Consider the following 15723-nt stretch of genomic DNA (forward strand, 5'->3'; position numbering starts at 1 on the left):
TCTGGACGATTGAACTTTGTCTCAACACCTTTCAAGTACATGGAGAAAAATATTAATGCCTCGTCAACCACATATCCTTCTGCTATTGACCCCTCTAGACGTGTTTTATTACGGACATAATTCTTCAATTTTTTCATATACCTTTCAAAAGGATACATCCACCTCATGTGAACCGGTCCTCTAAGTATTGCTTCTTCCGGTAAATGTATTAGTAGATGGACCATGATATCGAAAAAAGCAGGTGGGAAAATATTTTCTAACTTGTAAACAATCTCAACAATTGAAGTTTTGACTTTTTCTAAATCTGAGACTTTTAAAATTCTCGCACAAATGAGCTTGAAGAAAGTGCATAACTCAATAATAGTTGTACTTATCGATTTCTCTAGGAATGCATGCACACCAACTGGCAAAAGGCGTTGCATAATGATGTGACAATCATGCGATTTCAAACCAGTGATCTTATTGTCATTATCAATCACATTTTTCCTTAGGTTAGATCCAAAACCATCTGGAAACTTCATTGATTTAAGAAATCGACAAAACTTTTGGCGATCTTCAACAGTGAAAGTGAATTTGGCCGCAGGCTTTTGTATCCGACCATTCAACTTCCTTAGCTGTAACTCTGGTCTCATCTTCATCTTCTCCAAGTCTACTCTGGCACTAACTGTTGTCTTATTCTCCAGCCCAACTATTGTGCCTACTAAACTGTTGCACACATTTTTCTCAACATGCATAACATCTAGATTGTGTCGCAACATTATGTTGGCCCAATATGGGAGCTAAAAAAATATACTTTTTTTCCGCCAACCTACTTGCTCTTTTGTACGCTTTCTTTTTTGGCCACCATAACTGACATGCTTACCAGGAAGAGAATCGGGTATAAAACTCATTTGTGTGAACATTTCTTGCATGGTTAATGGCTTTGGTGGTAGTTTTTTTTCAACGAAACCATATGTCTTCTTGTCCCTTCTAATGGCATGTTTGATTGGTAAAAAATGTCTATGGCCATAAAAAGCAACCTTCTTTTGTAAATGAATAAATGGTGTTGCCACATTGCAAGTAGAGCAAGCATGATAACCTTGACCAGTCCATCCAGAAGGATTACTCCTTGCTGGGTAATCGTTTATAGTCCACATCAAAACTGCCCGAAGAGTGAAGAAACTACCATCGACTACATCTCGAGTCTGTACACCGGTCACCCATAATTCTTTTAACTCACCAATGAATGGTCTTAAGAAAACATCAAAATCTTTTCCTGGCGAATGAGGTCCCGGAATTAATAAGCTCAACATGAAATTAGTTTCTCTCATGCACAACCATGGTGGCAAGTTATATGTTGTCAACACAACTGGCCACATACTATAAGAAAGACTCATATTACCAAAGGGATTGAATCCATCTGCAGCCAATCCAATACGCACATTCGTGGGTTCCATTGCAAATGTTGGATTATTTCGGTCAAAGTCCTTCCAAGCTTTCCCATCAGCAGGATGACGCAATACACCATCTTCTTTTATACGTTGCTCGTGATGCCATCTCATATGTTGAGCAATGTGCCTTGATGCATATTTTCGCATTAACCTAGGGGTTAAAGGAAAATAACGCATCACTTTATGAGGCACTTTCTTGCCCTTGGTGTTCTTGTCCACCCATCGATCCTCCCCACAAATAGGACATTTGTTTTTTCCAGCATGTTCTTTCCAAAACAGTGTGCAATCATGCTTGCAGACATAGATTGACTCGTAGCCCAATCCAAGTTTCCACAACAACCTTTTCGCTGCATAATGCGATTTTGGAAGCTTATTTGGGACTGGAAATGCATCATGTAACAACTCCAGCATTCCATCAAATATTTTGTTGGGAATTTTGCCCAACACTTTGAAATGCATTAACTTCACTAGGAAATTCAATGATGTGTAATTTTGACACCCGACGAATAATGGAGCCTCGATCTCAGCAAACAAATCGTTATAATGTTGCCCACCCCTGTAGTCTGTTGTAGGTATCTCTTGATCGCGCTCATTTTCTTCATATTCGTCATTGTCATTTTGCATAACATCATTGAGAACATCCATCATTTCATCTTTATCATTTTGATCTATCACTTTCCTCATTGGTATTATTTCATCCTCTCCATGCCAATGTCAATTGGTATATTTCCATAGAAAACCATTTACAAAGAGATGATTTTCTAATACATCAATCGTCTGAAATTCAACGTTGACACACCTCCTACACGGACATTTCACCAATCCCCTTGAGTCAATGCACTGCCGAGCTCTCTGGAGAAAATCCATCACACCAGCCTCATACTCATTAGATAATTGATCTGTCAAATTAATCCAGCTCTTGTCGATCGACATTATATGAATGTAGCACTGCACGGAACACTAATCATCAAACTTACAATCAATTTGTATGTGTGTCCTAAATCATAGAGAGGCAAATTTAAGAGTCTTCAATGACTCACCCTCTCTGAACGGGTCTAAGGCTTCTTGTGATGAACACTAAAAAAGTAAAAAATTATCACTAGGTGATAATAGCACACTATCATATCTTTGGTAATAATTTCTTATTACCAAAGAAAAAAACAAATAAAATTAAATATTGTTTTTATAATGTCTTATGCTCTTTGAAGTTAATTATGTTGTTTTATGATCTCTAACTATAATATATTTGAGTGTAAATATTATTAAAATTATTTAAATTTGACATATTTTTTCTAACTTCAAATATTAATTTTAATTTTAATAATGATTAAAATTATGTTTAAAATTGGTTTTCTAATAATATAATTGTTAATTTTATTTAATCTGAACTAACAAATATTATTTTTGTACATATTAATTCGGTATTTATTAAATAACATATTTTACTTATGCTTTATTGAATAGTTTTATAAATTTACACAAAATTTCTAAGATTTGTTTAAAAGTTATTTAATTACTTTAAGATTTATTACTTATTTAAATAAAATTTCAAGATTAATGTTTATTTTTATTTAAATTTGGTTGCATAATGTTATTGTTAATTTTATTAAATCATAATTAAAAATATATTATACTACTTATCAATTTACTATTTCTTAAATTAGAAATTTTATTGAGTACTTTTAATTCTATAAAAAATTTGGCAGCATAACAACTGTATTTTCATATATCCCAAAATTTAAAAACCTGCAAATAACACATAAAAAAATATCAAGTCCCAGAACATACACAAAGCAATACAAATACATTGTAAATGACTATATAATTTATAATTATTACTCTAAATTTTATTAATTATTCAACTTTCTATTTAAAATATCATAATTCTACTAAAAATTAACAACAAAAACAAAGCATCAATATTCATCAACACTAAGAATAAAAAAATTAACAACAACAACAAAATTCAAATTAAATAAACAAAACTCACTCTAATAATCAAACTTTATTAACCAAATCTAATAATCTAACACTAAAATTATTTAACCCAATCTAAAAAACAAACACTCAAATATTATATTTTCATACAAACATATTTTTATAACTAAAAGTCAAATTATATAGCTAAAAAATAAACTATTAAATTAATAAATTTTCATACTAATAAATTAATTATTTATCCATAAGATTACACTAACTAAATTCTAAAGATATATATGTATTTTACTAAAATACTACACAACATTATATCCTCTAAATTGGATATCACTAAACTTTTAACTAATTTTCATTTCTAATTATTATTCTTACCTATTTTAAATACATAATAAAAAATTATATATATAATATGACAAATAACAATATATTAACAATATTAAAAAAATTATACATAAAACCCCAAATATATTTATGCCAAAAATATTAAACAAACCAAAAAATTATAAAGAAAATTCGTGATACCTGTAAAACCACTTGTGAATAATGCAACACCTGAAGAAAAAAATAAAGAAAAAACCCCTTAGAGAAGACCAAAACAGAAAAAAAAAAATTTGATAAATTTATACACAAAATAAAATGAAATATATATAAATACATACCTTAATAGACCCTATTGATGACTAAATCTTCTTTGGAAGGGAAGATTTATCAAAAAACTAGCTTTTGGGGGCCGAAATCCAGAAAATGGAAGAAAAATGGCGGAGAAACCGATGTGGGGTTTTTTGTGTTTCAGGGAAATGAGCTCTCTGTTTCGGGGAAGACGAAGTATATAAATGACCTATACCGAGAACATGTTCTCGGTATAGAGTCCTCGGTACATCAACTAAAATGAAAATATACTGCGTAGCTTTGGCACGGTTCTGAATTGTTTATACCGAGAACGTGTTCTCGGTATAGTGTTCTCGGTGTATGCCTTATTTTTTGTAGTGTCAAATGTGTACTTTCAAAACTAATGAGCAACATGAAAACCCCATCAATATCTCCATAATTCCATCACCAGTTCATATAATCAACGAAATCGACACAAATCAATGTTCATCATTTCATCACAAATTTATACAAACAAATATCCTCAAAATTTCAGAGCAGATTTTAAAAAATTCCATTTACATAAATCCCAAATTTGAGATCCTTGGGAACAACGAACGAAAACAAATCTCAAACCAGTTTTACATTGCCTATCACCAAATTGTTAGATTCACTGAGGGTTCACGAAGGTCGATTTATTCCTTGTCTAACAAGCTTCATTCTTTGTCACCCAGTTCCCATCGCCTAAGCCATTGTCATTCCTTCCTTTTGATTTATCTATTGGGTTTTACTCCATTGAAATTTCTAGGTTTTTCCTCTCTCTTTTGGAGGGTGTTTAACTTCTGGGTGGAGGTCGGGGTACTCCGGCGTCAATCCTACATTGTAGAAATTTTATGAAGCTTTTGGATTTGGGGTCGACGTTTTTTGGGTTTGGGGCCCCCCTTACAAGGCTTCAATGGCTTCGTGTATGCATGGGATGATGAGAAGGAGAAGAAGAAGAAGAAAGGGAGGGTTGGCATTTTGGATGAACGAGAGGGATGATGAAGTAGGGTTGGCAATTTGTGTAATGAGACGATTATGGGAAACTCGAACATGACATAATTATTAAACTTGTCGAAAACAAGAACAGAAACACGACACGATTAATTTAGCAGGTCACACGACACGAACACGATATAATGCGACTATGACACGATTAATGTGTCATGATACAATACGAAATTGACACAATTAATCATAACTATATAAAAATTATGAAACCTATGATAATTATTCGTGTTCTCGTGTCGGCAAGATTATTAAATGTGTCATCCAAACACATTTATTTCATGTCGTGTAATCATGACGTATTCAAAAATTGTCAGCGCTAGGAAGAAGGGGAGAAAAGGAAAATTAAAAAAAAAGTTAAATTTTTTTAATTGATTTTTTTAAAATTAATTATATTTTAAAAAAATTCTAATGATTTTTAAAATATTTAATAAATTAAAATTAATTTGACCTAATTGGGTGCCACCACGTGAATACCTTGACATACTTAACGACCAACGGATCAACGTCTACACCAAAGAAATAATTGGGTTGTATTTTTGCCTCCAATTTTTTTACATAAGCATATAAATGTAACAAACCAAACTACATATGTAGTTTTGCCACAAATTTGCCAATTTTGAGTCAAATCCGAAAGTGATGAACGTGTACTTTATACAAGCATTAGTACTAAGAAGACAAAAACAAAACAACTCGCTCTAACTAGAAAGCATATGGAATGTTTTGATTGATGTAATTTATACTTCACTAATAGTGACAAAAATAAACTAAGGCCACATTTTTAAAGATTATACTTTGTTTTTTTGGTAAATAAGAATCATTGTATTTGCTCAAAAATCATATCATGTACATTTTACAGGCCTTCTAATACCCCTATACTGACTTTACAATTCATATATCTATCTTTACAATTTTTGAAACCACTCCTTATCACTACTTCTTGTTTTCCTTGGCATTGACAAGATTATACTTTGTTTATTTATGAATTTGTTTGTTTTTACAGAGACGTGGAACTTGAACTGTATGTACTCTCAGTTTCGAGCATCAACAACTCCAAACTGTTGTGTTTCATTATCTGCATTTTACAATGATACTATTGTTGCTTGCCCAAAATGTAGCTGCAACTGCCAAGGATTGCCTGGAGCAAAATGTCTCGCGTAATAATAATGATTGTGATCATTCTCATTATTTTATTTTATCTTCAATTTTCCAGGGGAAAAAACTTTCTTTTTTCAACATATTCTTTGTGAACATTTTGTAGGCCTAATAGTGAAATCTTGCAACTTCCACACTCACGTGACAAAGAGGAAAAATGGTCAGATTTAGTGAGGTGCTCAGAGCACCTGTGTCCCATTAGGGTTCACTGGCATGTGAAACAAAGTTACAGAGAATATTGGCGAGTGAAGATCACCATCACTAATATGAATTTTTTTAAGAACTATTCTCACTGGAACTTGGTGGTTCTTCACCCCAACTTACAGAGTCTTACTCAGGTTTTCAGCTTCAACTACCGTTCCCTCAATCATTATGGAAACATAAGTAAGTGAAGTCTAATAATATTATTACCTAATGTCTAATCATTATATATGTTTCATCATAATTATAGTAAGGACAAGATTGTCAATGAACGAAAAATATAAAGAACATCTACCATGAAAATTCTAAAAGAAATTAACATTTTGAAACCAAAATGATATAAAAAAAGTATCCCATTCCAAATTATTTGACTTTATATATAAAAAGTATTTATTTAACTTTAGCCTAATATATATTCTTAGTGTTGATAGATACTTTCATTTTCAGTGTATTTTTTACTAATGATTTATTGCACTAAATTCTTTTGTAAAAGTACCTTACCCAAACAAACTAAACTATTTGATTAAAGATCAAACCATTAATTGAAATACTAAAATATAATCTATAAATTTTGATATGTATGTTATTACTTCCACAGATGATAGTGGAATATTTTGGGGGATTGGATACTACAACGACATTTTGCTGAAATCAGGGAAGAGTGGGAATGTACAAAGTGAGATGTTACTGCACAAAGATTCTGGAATTTTCACCTTTACAGAAGGATGGGCTTTTCCAAGAAAGATTTCTTTTAATGGAGATCAATGTGTGATGCCTCCTCCTGATCAGTACCCAACACTCCCAAACATGGCTCACACTTCCTTCATAAGGCCTTCATCAACTTCATTCATCTTCATATCATTCTTTGCCCTATTAGTTTTGTTAATACTAATAAAATTTATATGATTCCGTAATAATTTTACTCTTATTATATCATTTTGGCTGCAGAAAAACAAATTTGTTTAATTTGAGATCATAATTTGGTATTATAAGCAATTATTATGTATATGTGTGTTTTGTAAGTCTATGATCAATTTAATAAGATGGAAAGCTATCTAGGTCAAGATTAACCTAACACGTGGAGTTAAAGACCTTAGATTGTCTAATTTCTATTTCTAATAAGGGTATGTTTGGTTTATAGAGTTGAATATGATTATTGCATTGCATTGGAATATGTTGAATTGGGATTAGGATAAATTTAATACTATATCTTACGTTGGGTATAGTATTGGATTCGATAAATATTATATTGATTTTAAAATATTAAATTATTTTTATATTAATATTTTAGTTTACTTTTCAAATAATTTAATTTCAAAAAAATAATAAATATAGGGTCCACTACACTAGAATGTATAATTAAAGTAGATCGTAATAATATTAAAATTAGTAAAAAGGGAAGTTGATTACCTTTTTCCTCATCTTTTTTAGGGAAAATACATCAAGAAAAATAGATCAACCAACCTAAGGAAGTGGCAAATTAGTGATAACAGCTGAATAAGCAAATGAGAGAACTCCCCCTTCCAACTAGCAAAACCTTTAGAAGATAAAGCATATTTTGCAATATAGTGAGCAACAAAATTTGTAGATCTAGGGGAAAAGAATAATCCTAAAATTCTACAACTATTAGTTTGAACTTTAATATCTAACCAACACTCCAGATCGCCGCATCTCAAACTAGAATTATTGATAAACTTGGTAGCTTCGAGGCAATTTGACCAGATAATTAAAGAACTTGTGTAGCTCCAACTCTTTTGCAAGTTTAACACCCTCACAAATGGCTTGCAACTCAGTCACAACAGGTTTGAATGGTCTTGGAATAAAAGGCGACTTAGAGGCTATCACCCTTCCTATATAATTTCATATTATCACCCTTGTAACATTCAAAACAACATCAACATTCACTGTAAGCTAACCTTTAGGCGGGAGAAACCAATAATTCCAGACCAAGCCATACGTGGATGTTGTTTCAGTACTGCACTTTTGAATCCTAAGATTTGTAATCTTTTGAAAAGCTCTTTGCCCACTCCACCAGGTCCTAAAAATTTGAACACGTTCTATTATGAACAAAGCAGTTTCTGCTATACCACAACTGCCAATAATTCACAGCAGAAAGACCAGTCACGAGCAAAGAGTTTTTAGCCAAATTAACAAAATTTCACAATATCTGAGTTGTTCGCCTTTTTAACAACCATATGAAATCCACATAATTTATTAGTTTCTTTAACAAAGTTACAACCCCAAATAGCATGCCTAATATCTTCATCATGGTCACTTGTACAGTACTTACATAACTTACATAAATTTCAAATATCAAGACATATATAACAATTCATTCATATCACATAACACATAAATCACAAATTTTACCATATTACCCATGAACTAAGGCCAAAATGACTGAAATACCCCTTATAAGTTTGTTTTTAGTAAAAAGGCTTCATTTGGCTTTAATACTAAAATTTGTAATTAGGTGTGTGTTTTTAGTAAAAAAAGCCTTTGAACTCCTTTTATTTTACTTAGGGTTTATACCTTTTTAGACCCTGTATTTTTTCCGATTACCTGTTTTGACCTTGTATTTTAAAAAAATTATTTTTGGACCCTATATTTTGTAAAGTGTTCAAATAGACCCCTAAACTCAATTTTAATGAAGGAAAAATTAAATATAACAACATAGTTTTTAAGCAGAATGATTTTATTTTTGTTCTGAATTGTTAATTTGATGAATTATTTGTGATTTCAGTTGAGAAAACTTTGATCAAAATCGGTTTTAGGGTTTTATTTGAACAGTTTTACAAAACATAGGGTCCAAAAAGTAATTTGTCAAAACACAGGGTCCAAACAGGTAATGAGACAAAATACAGAGTCCAAAAAAGTATAAACCCTTTTACTTATTCTGAATTAATGTTTTGTGTTTGTCTTTTGCTTAGGTCTATATGTTTTTAGAACCCCCTTTATTTTAATGCCTTGTGTTTTTAGTAAAAAAGTTTCATGAACTCCATAATCTCTAGACATTTTTTTTTTTTTCATTTAAAGCTTTTCTTGACCTGAGAAACTAAATATATGTAAAATTGTGTTATATTTTTGTTGATGTAGTTGTTTTTATATTTGAGGTCTTTCTATTAAATATGGATAATGAGGAAAATTTAGAGGAGATGATGGACGAGTGGTTAGAGCATGCAGAAACTAATTTTTTAAGTTCTAATGAAGAAGCACAAGCAAAAAAATAAAAAAAGAGGGAGAGAAGATAAGGAAGAAGAGCAATGATAGATAAAAGGAAGATAATGGAAAGAAAACTTCTAGTGTGTGGAATCATTACACTATGGTGCCCAATATCCCAAGAAGCCAAGGGTTGCATGCAATTATTGTGGTATAAATTATGATGATGACACAAAATTGAACGAGACTAGCACATTATGAGCGCATGTGGAGAGAAAATATAAAAAATGTCCTTTCAGTGATTGGGTTAAGCAAAGTACGAAACAACAATCAACCCATAATAGATTTACTAAAAATACAACAACTTGCAACGGAGAAAAAGTTGCCTCAAGTGGATTGCCATTAGGATTTGATTGAATTGTTGTTAGGAAAGTAGTCGCTGAATATATCATTATGGATGGGCTACCTTTTAGGCACGTGAATGGAAAAGGTTTTCAAAATCTTCTCAAACATTTATTTCCCACATTCCAATTCCCATCAAGATTCACTATGGCGCGGAATATTTATCAAAAGTTTCTAGATCGGAAAAAAGAAGTTGAAGTCAATTTTGGTAAAGCATATAGTGTCATTGAGTATTGATTGTTGAACATCAATCTAGAATATTAGTTATTTGTGTTTAAATGCACATTGGGTTGATGATAATTGGACAATGCAGAAGAAGATTATCAACTTCATCAAAGTTCCTAGACATATAGGAGACCCAGTGGGAAAAGAGTTAATATATTATCTTATTGAATGGGGTATCTCCAAAGTTTTTGCAATGACTGTTGATAATGCTACTTCAAATGACGTGGCACTAAGAAAGTTGAAGGGGCACTTGTTGGAGAAAAAGACAATACTATTCCATTAAATGGTGAGATGTTTCACATAAGGTATTCAACTCATATTTTGAATCTGGTAGTAATTGATTGTAGCGTCCCAAAACTTCTTAATTATAGAATTAAGTGTTTGGATTAGCGTGGCGGAAGGACACGTGTGGTAATTGAGTGTGAATTAATTTATTTATATGATTATATGATTTAGTATTCATGATTATGTGTATTAAATATGTTTAAAGACATGAGAAATGAGCATTTTCGTAATTTTGACCCGTTGATGGTATATTTGTAACCATTATGTGCTATGTGCTTGAGACTACATTATTATGTGGATATATTTGTGATTTTTCGGCACGAGTTGATCCGTTCGAGCGATTAAGTAGAAAGTCAAAATGGAGATAAAATACCCGACTCAGGTCGAGCCTAGGGTTATTATGGGAACTTTTGCATATTTTTGGAATTAGTGGTAACTAAAGTAAATTGGGGAATAGTTTTGTTTGGTGGATTAGTGATTTAATTGGGAATTTGAGGCTTAGTGGAAATTATAGGCAAATGACCATTTTGCCCTTGAGGTGTGTTAAGATAGGGGTTTATAGGAAGGGGTATATTGGTCATTTGGCCAATTGGTAAGGATTTGGCTAAGCCTGAACACTCAGCCTTCATTCACATTCAAAAACTCTTTCTTTCTTTAGCTCTCTAGAAGTTCTTCTCCTTCTTCTTTATTAACTCAAGCAAGACCAAGCACCTAGAATTTTGAGGATTGCTAGAAGGGGTTAGAGCTCGAGGAAGGGAAATAGCAGCAGTTAAGGATCATCTCTAACTTTAGAATTTCGGATATTAGAGCAGAGGTACGATTGTTTTCAAGTTTTTCATTTCTCATTTGGGTGTTCTTGGTTCTTCATGGGATTCTTGGGAAATTGAGATTTCGGTTTTTTTGTGATACTTTAATGTTGTTCGTGGATTGTATTATTTATTTAGGGTTGAAATTATGTATAAATTGTGTTGGAATTGAGTTTTGGGTCGATTTATAGAAGTAGGAAATCGTAGAAAAACGCAGATTTTTGGGTTTGTTGTGGTGGCGTTGTGACGCCTTTGGGTGAGCGTCGCAACGCGGATGCATTTCCTCGAGAGCAGGGTCTGCTCTCTGACTTATTGTGGTGTTGTAGTCCTTTAGGATGGCACCGCGGCTCAAAATGAGTTTCTTTTAGGCGCCAACCTTGTTTTAGTTTATGATTTTCGAGTTTCGTATTTAGGCCATAACTTTTGACGTTCTTTATATGGTTAGAGACTTGTGAAAAACCCTGCAATCCTAGTACCTAAGCTTGGTGTTAATCAATTTTGACCGATTGTGTTTAGGTTTGACTAAAGGTGCTTGAACGGGATCGCACTTGGGTTTTTTTGCCGCTATTTCTGGAATCAAGGTAAGAAAATTGGCATATGAACATAGAGCATGTTGTTTTTTTATGCATATTAGCATTGATTTATATGTGGATGATCAGTACGATCTATATTCGAAAATCGTACGAAACGTGGGCCATGAAGGCAGAGTCAAGTTGAGGGTGCAATACCCACTTGCCCGACATGGACCGTAAGCTTGGTTCTGGGAGGCGCACCTCACTCGGGATGGTCGTTCGGCAAGGTTTCTTGATTGGTCGTGTAAATGGTTTATGTATTTGAAATGAGATTATTTGTAAATTGTGAAATGTACATTATGATTTGTGTGATTGGAATGAATGCATTTATTATATGTGAATTATGTTGTTTATTGCTTATGATTAATTGTATATTTATTATTCCCTGTGGGGTTTTCTTGTGGGACCTTGGCTTGCGGGGGCTCTATGGTGCAGATAAGGGTAAAGGAAAGTTCAACTAGCCATGAGTCAAAGGGTTATAGATCGGCACTTACATGTTCGGCCTGCTTGGCTGCGACGGTCGAGATATTTTGTGGGATTCGGGGTATAAGTCTAGTTTTGTTGCCTAGCTCGATTATTTGTAAACTTTGTTTATATTCATGTTTTGATTAACTCTTTTGGGATCCCATGTAAATATTTAAAGTCTCAATGAAATATTTATACCTTTTGACCAAAAAATTTAGTTCCTAAATCGTTATTTAATTTTAATTACACTTTTGAGTCCAAATGACTCACTTAAAGAGTTAAGCACTATTTTAAACACAGTGTAATAGTCCTAGACTAGTATGGCGCTACATTGATGGCCTGAAAGAGTTGAGTGAAGAAATTTCAAGTATTTGAAATGTGGTGAGATATGTGCAGTCATCTCCAACTAGACTTAAAAGGTTTGATGAAAGTTGCAAGGATGCAAAGATTGAATCAAAAGCCTTGTTATGCTTGGATGTGGTTATTAGGTGGAATATCACTTATAAGGGTCGAAGGGAGGCAAAACAAATTCATTGAATATGTTGAAATTGACTGAATAACCACTTTTAGAACCTTTTTGCCACCTATAGAGAATAATTTAGGCCACCTCATTAACATCCATAGTAGACACCATTGCCTCACGATCTTCTCTATGAACTTTCATCCTGAAATATACTGCATATTTAGAGAATTTTATTGATTGGCCTAATCCTTAGCTAACCAACCAATAATTTCCTTAAAACGATGACACACAACAACCAAGGCTTTAAGGAAAAAGAGACTATCATCAACAAAGAATAGGTGAAAAATAGATGTCATTGTGCTACCATAATGAATACCAGACAATAAGCCATTATCGTAATTGCTACGCATAAGGGATGACAGCCATTCGACACATAGTAAGAATAGAAATGGGGGAGGGGATCACCTTTTTGAAGGCCCCTCTAGAACAATATGAGCAGTAATTTCACCATTAATAATAAAAGAGCATTCAACAGAGGAGATACAAGCAAATACTTCTTGAATCCAACTCTCATTAAACCCCAATTTTCATACCATAGAGAAAAGGTCATTCAATCTTATTGTAAGCTTTGGACATGCCCAATTTGAGTGCTAGGTTGCCATTATTTCCTTTTAATCTTCTTTTAAGAGCATTGCCACATTCAAAGTCAATCAAAGCATTATCTATGATGAATCGTCCTGGTAAAAATGTGTTTTGCTCCTCACCAATAATATCACCCAAAATTTCTCTAAGCATATTAGTCATAGCTTTTGCAATAATTTAATAAATTACATTACAAAGACTAATATGCCTAAAATCAGTGGCATACAAAGGGTTGCCTACTTTGGGAATTAGTGCTAGGGGTGTTCTCGGTGCGGCTGGTGTCGTTGTTTGTCAATTTTTTGGACCGCACTGCATATGCGTTTTGAGAAATTTTCCAAAAAAAACAAACCACACCGCATAGATCTCAAACCATATAAATGCACCACAAAAATGCAATGTGGGCGGTGTATACCTATCGTAAAATAATTTAACAATTAAACATTATAATTAATCAATATTTATAATAAATCTCATAACTAAATAGTGTTTAACAAAATAATAAATATACAACAAACTAATAAACCTTTAGCAAAACAATAAAAATACAATAATCCAATGACAAAGAAAAAATGTGATATAAAAGTAAATGTTTTGATTAAGTAGGAATATATATGATTATATTATGAGAATTATATATATGAGAATTATATGATTATATGATTAAGTATGCATGGTTATGTTGGTATTAAATGATCAAATCAAAGTTAGGCAAAGAAATATATAAACTCATTTTAATAAATATTAATACCAGTCAGGATCATATACATATATAAATATTAAATCACATAAAAAATAGATCAAGGATTATACACAAAATAGATCAAGGATTACCTCTTGTAGCCTATCAAGTATCATTGAATCTTTTTGTATAAAATCAATGATCTTCCAATTCAGCAATCTGAAAGCTCACACCCTGTTCTTCCAGACCAATCCTCAAACACACAAGGACGTGTGTGGGCACATAGGATTCAAAAGGTTGATTTATGTGACTCTCTATATGTACTCAACACATGAGATCTAGAGAGGTTTGACTGAGAGAATGTTTAGAATAGTTTTCAGGTTTTTAGAAAACTATCACTTTAGAGAGAGAGTCTATATTTTTATTCTCAAAAAAATAAATAAAGCTTATTCTAAAAGTCACGTACTATCAGACTTATATAAAGATATTTAATCTAATTAAATAATCTTTATTTTATTAAAAATATAATTCAAATTAAAATTTACTAAATAATTATATTTAATTATTTATTTAAATCATATTTAAAAGGAATAATTAAATAAATGATTAAAAAAAATTATTTGAAATTCAAAATTCAAATCTCATGGATAAAAATCCCTCAGTTAGGCGCCACACACTGTGCTGCACAGTGTGTGTAACCCAACCTAATCAGGGTTTCTCTGATTTTCTCATTTGTTTGTTTAATCATTCTTTAAGACAATATATTTATCCTAACATAAATATTAGTTAATTCAAACTTAACTTTATCTTAAAATATCAGTTTAAAATTAAATAAATAAATATCATATTGTAAATAAGATATTTATTATTCTCTCTTTTCATATTAATCCAATCAAGATTAATATTAATTTTAACCTATAGTTTTTCAAAATAAAAATTATATAGTTAAATAATTAATTAATTCACAATTAATCAATTACCCATAATTATTTCATTGCCCTAGAAAATTAATTCCTTTGCAATTTAGTCCTTTCTCTTTACAATTCTTTCTTTTGACATCCTTACCATTGACAGTGTAGGACAGAGGTGATCTAGGGACCATGGACCTATAATACGAAGCTCTAATAAACCAGATTATTAATTAAACTCTTTAATATAATAATCTTATTTATTAATTCCATGATTACTCCACTATAAATATGGAATTGCACTCTAAGTATTTATAGAATTATATTTATAGAGTTTTCTCTTGTAGTCCATTGATATAATTAATATATGTAGTTCTGTCCTCCATTATTGGTTCGTTAATTAGAGCTGGTCTAAATTACTGTTTTACCCTTCTAATTACCCCTTGATCCTTAAGTACCATTAATTCACTAGCGTATAATTAATCTACACTCTAATTATAAATTTGAGTTCAATAACTATTTAGTTCCAGAATTAACTTTTAAGGGAACCAATATTCAATCCATTAGGAAAGCATGGATTTCATTATTGTAATTCATGTTCCCAGCCATTCATGATATTGAATCTCCAAAACAAAATTCATTAGCCTCATTATTCTAAGAGACATTAACCAACGAATCATAAGATCCAATAAACATAAACAAAAGTTCATGAATACAAAATATTTAGCCTGATCTACAAATGATCATCTATTATGATA

General features: G+C 31.8%; 1 protein-coding gene across 1 annotated transcript in view; it reads left to right on the forward strand.

Annotated features, from left to right (window-relative positions):
- LOC133785059 (COBRA-like protein 6) overlaps window positions 1-7428 on the forward strand; it is a 34867-nt gene extending 27439 nt beyond the window's left edge. Inside the window, exons 4-6 of the mRNA XM_062224322.1 lie at window positions 6007-6160; window positions 6265-6542; window positions 6958-7428. Of these exons, the coding sequence (XP_062080306.1) occupies window positions 6007-6160; window positions 6265-6542; window positions 6958-7265 (740 nt within the window). The 3' untranslated portion in view covers window positions 7266-7428. The remainder of the gene's footprint in view (window positions 1-6006; window positions 6161-6264; window positions 6543-6957) is intronic.
- The last annotated feature ends 8295 nt before the right edge of the window (window positions 7429-15723 follow it).

The sequence above is a fragment of the Humulus lupulus genome, chromosome 6 (genome assembly GCF_963169125.1).
Source record: "Humulus lupulus chromosome 6, drHumLupu1.1, whole genome shotgun sequence".
NCBI lineage: Eukaryota > Viridiplantae > Streptophyta > Magnoliopsida > Rosales > Cannabaceae > Humulus > Humulus lupulus.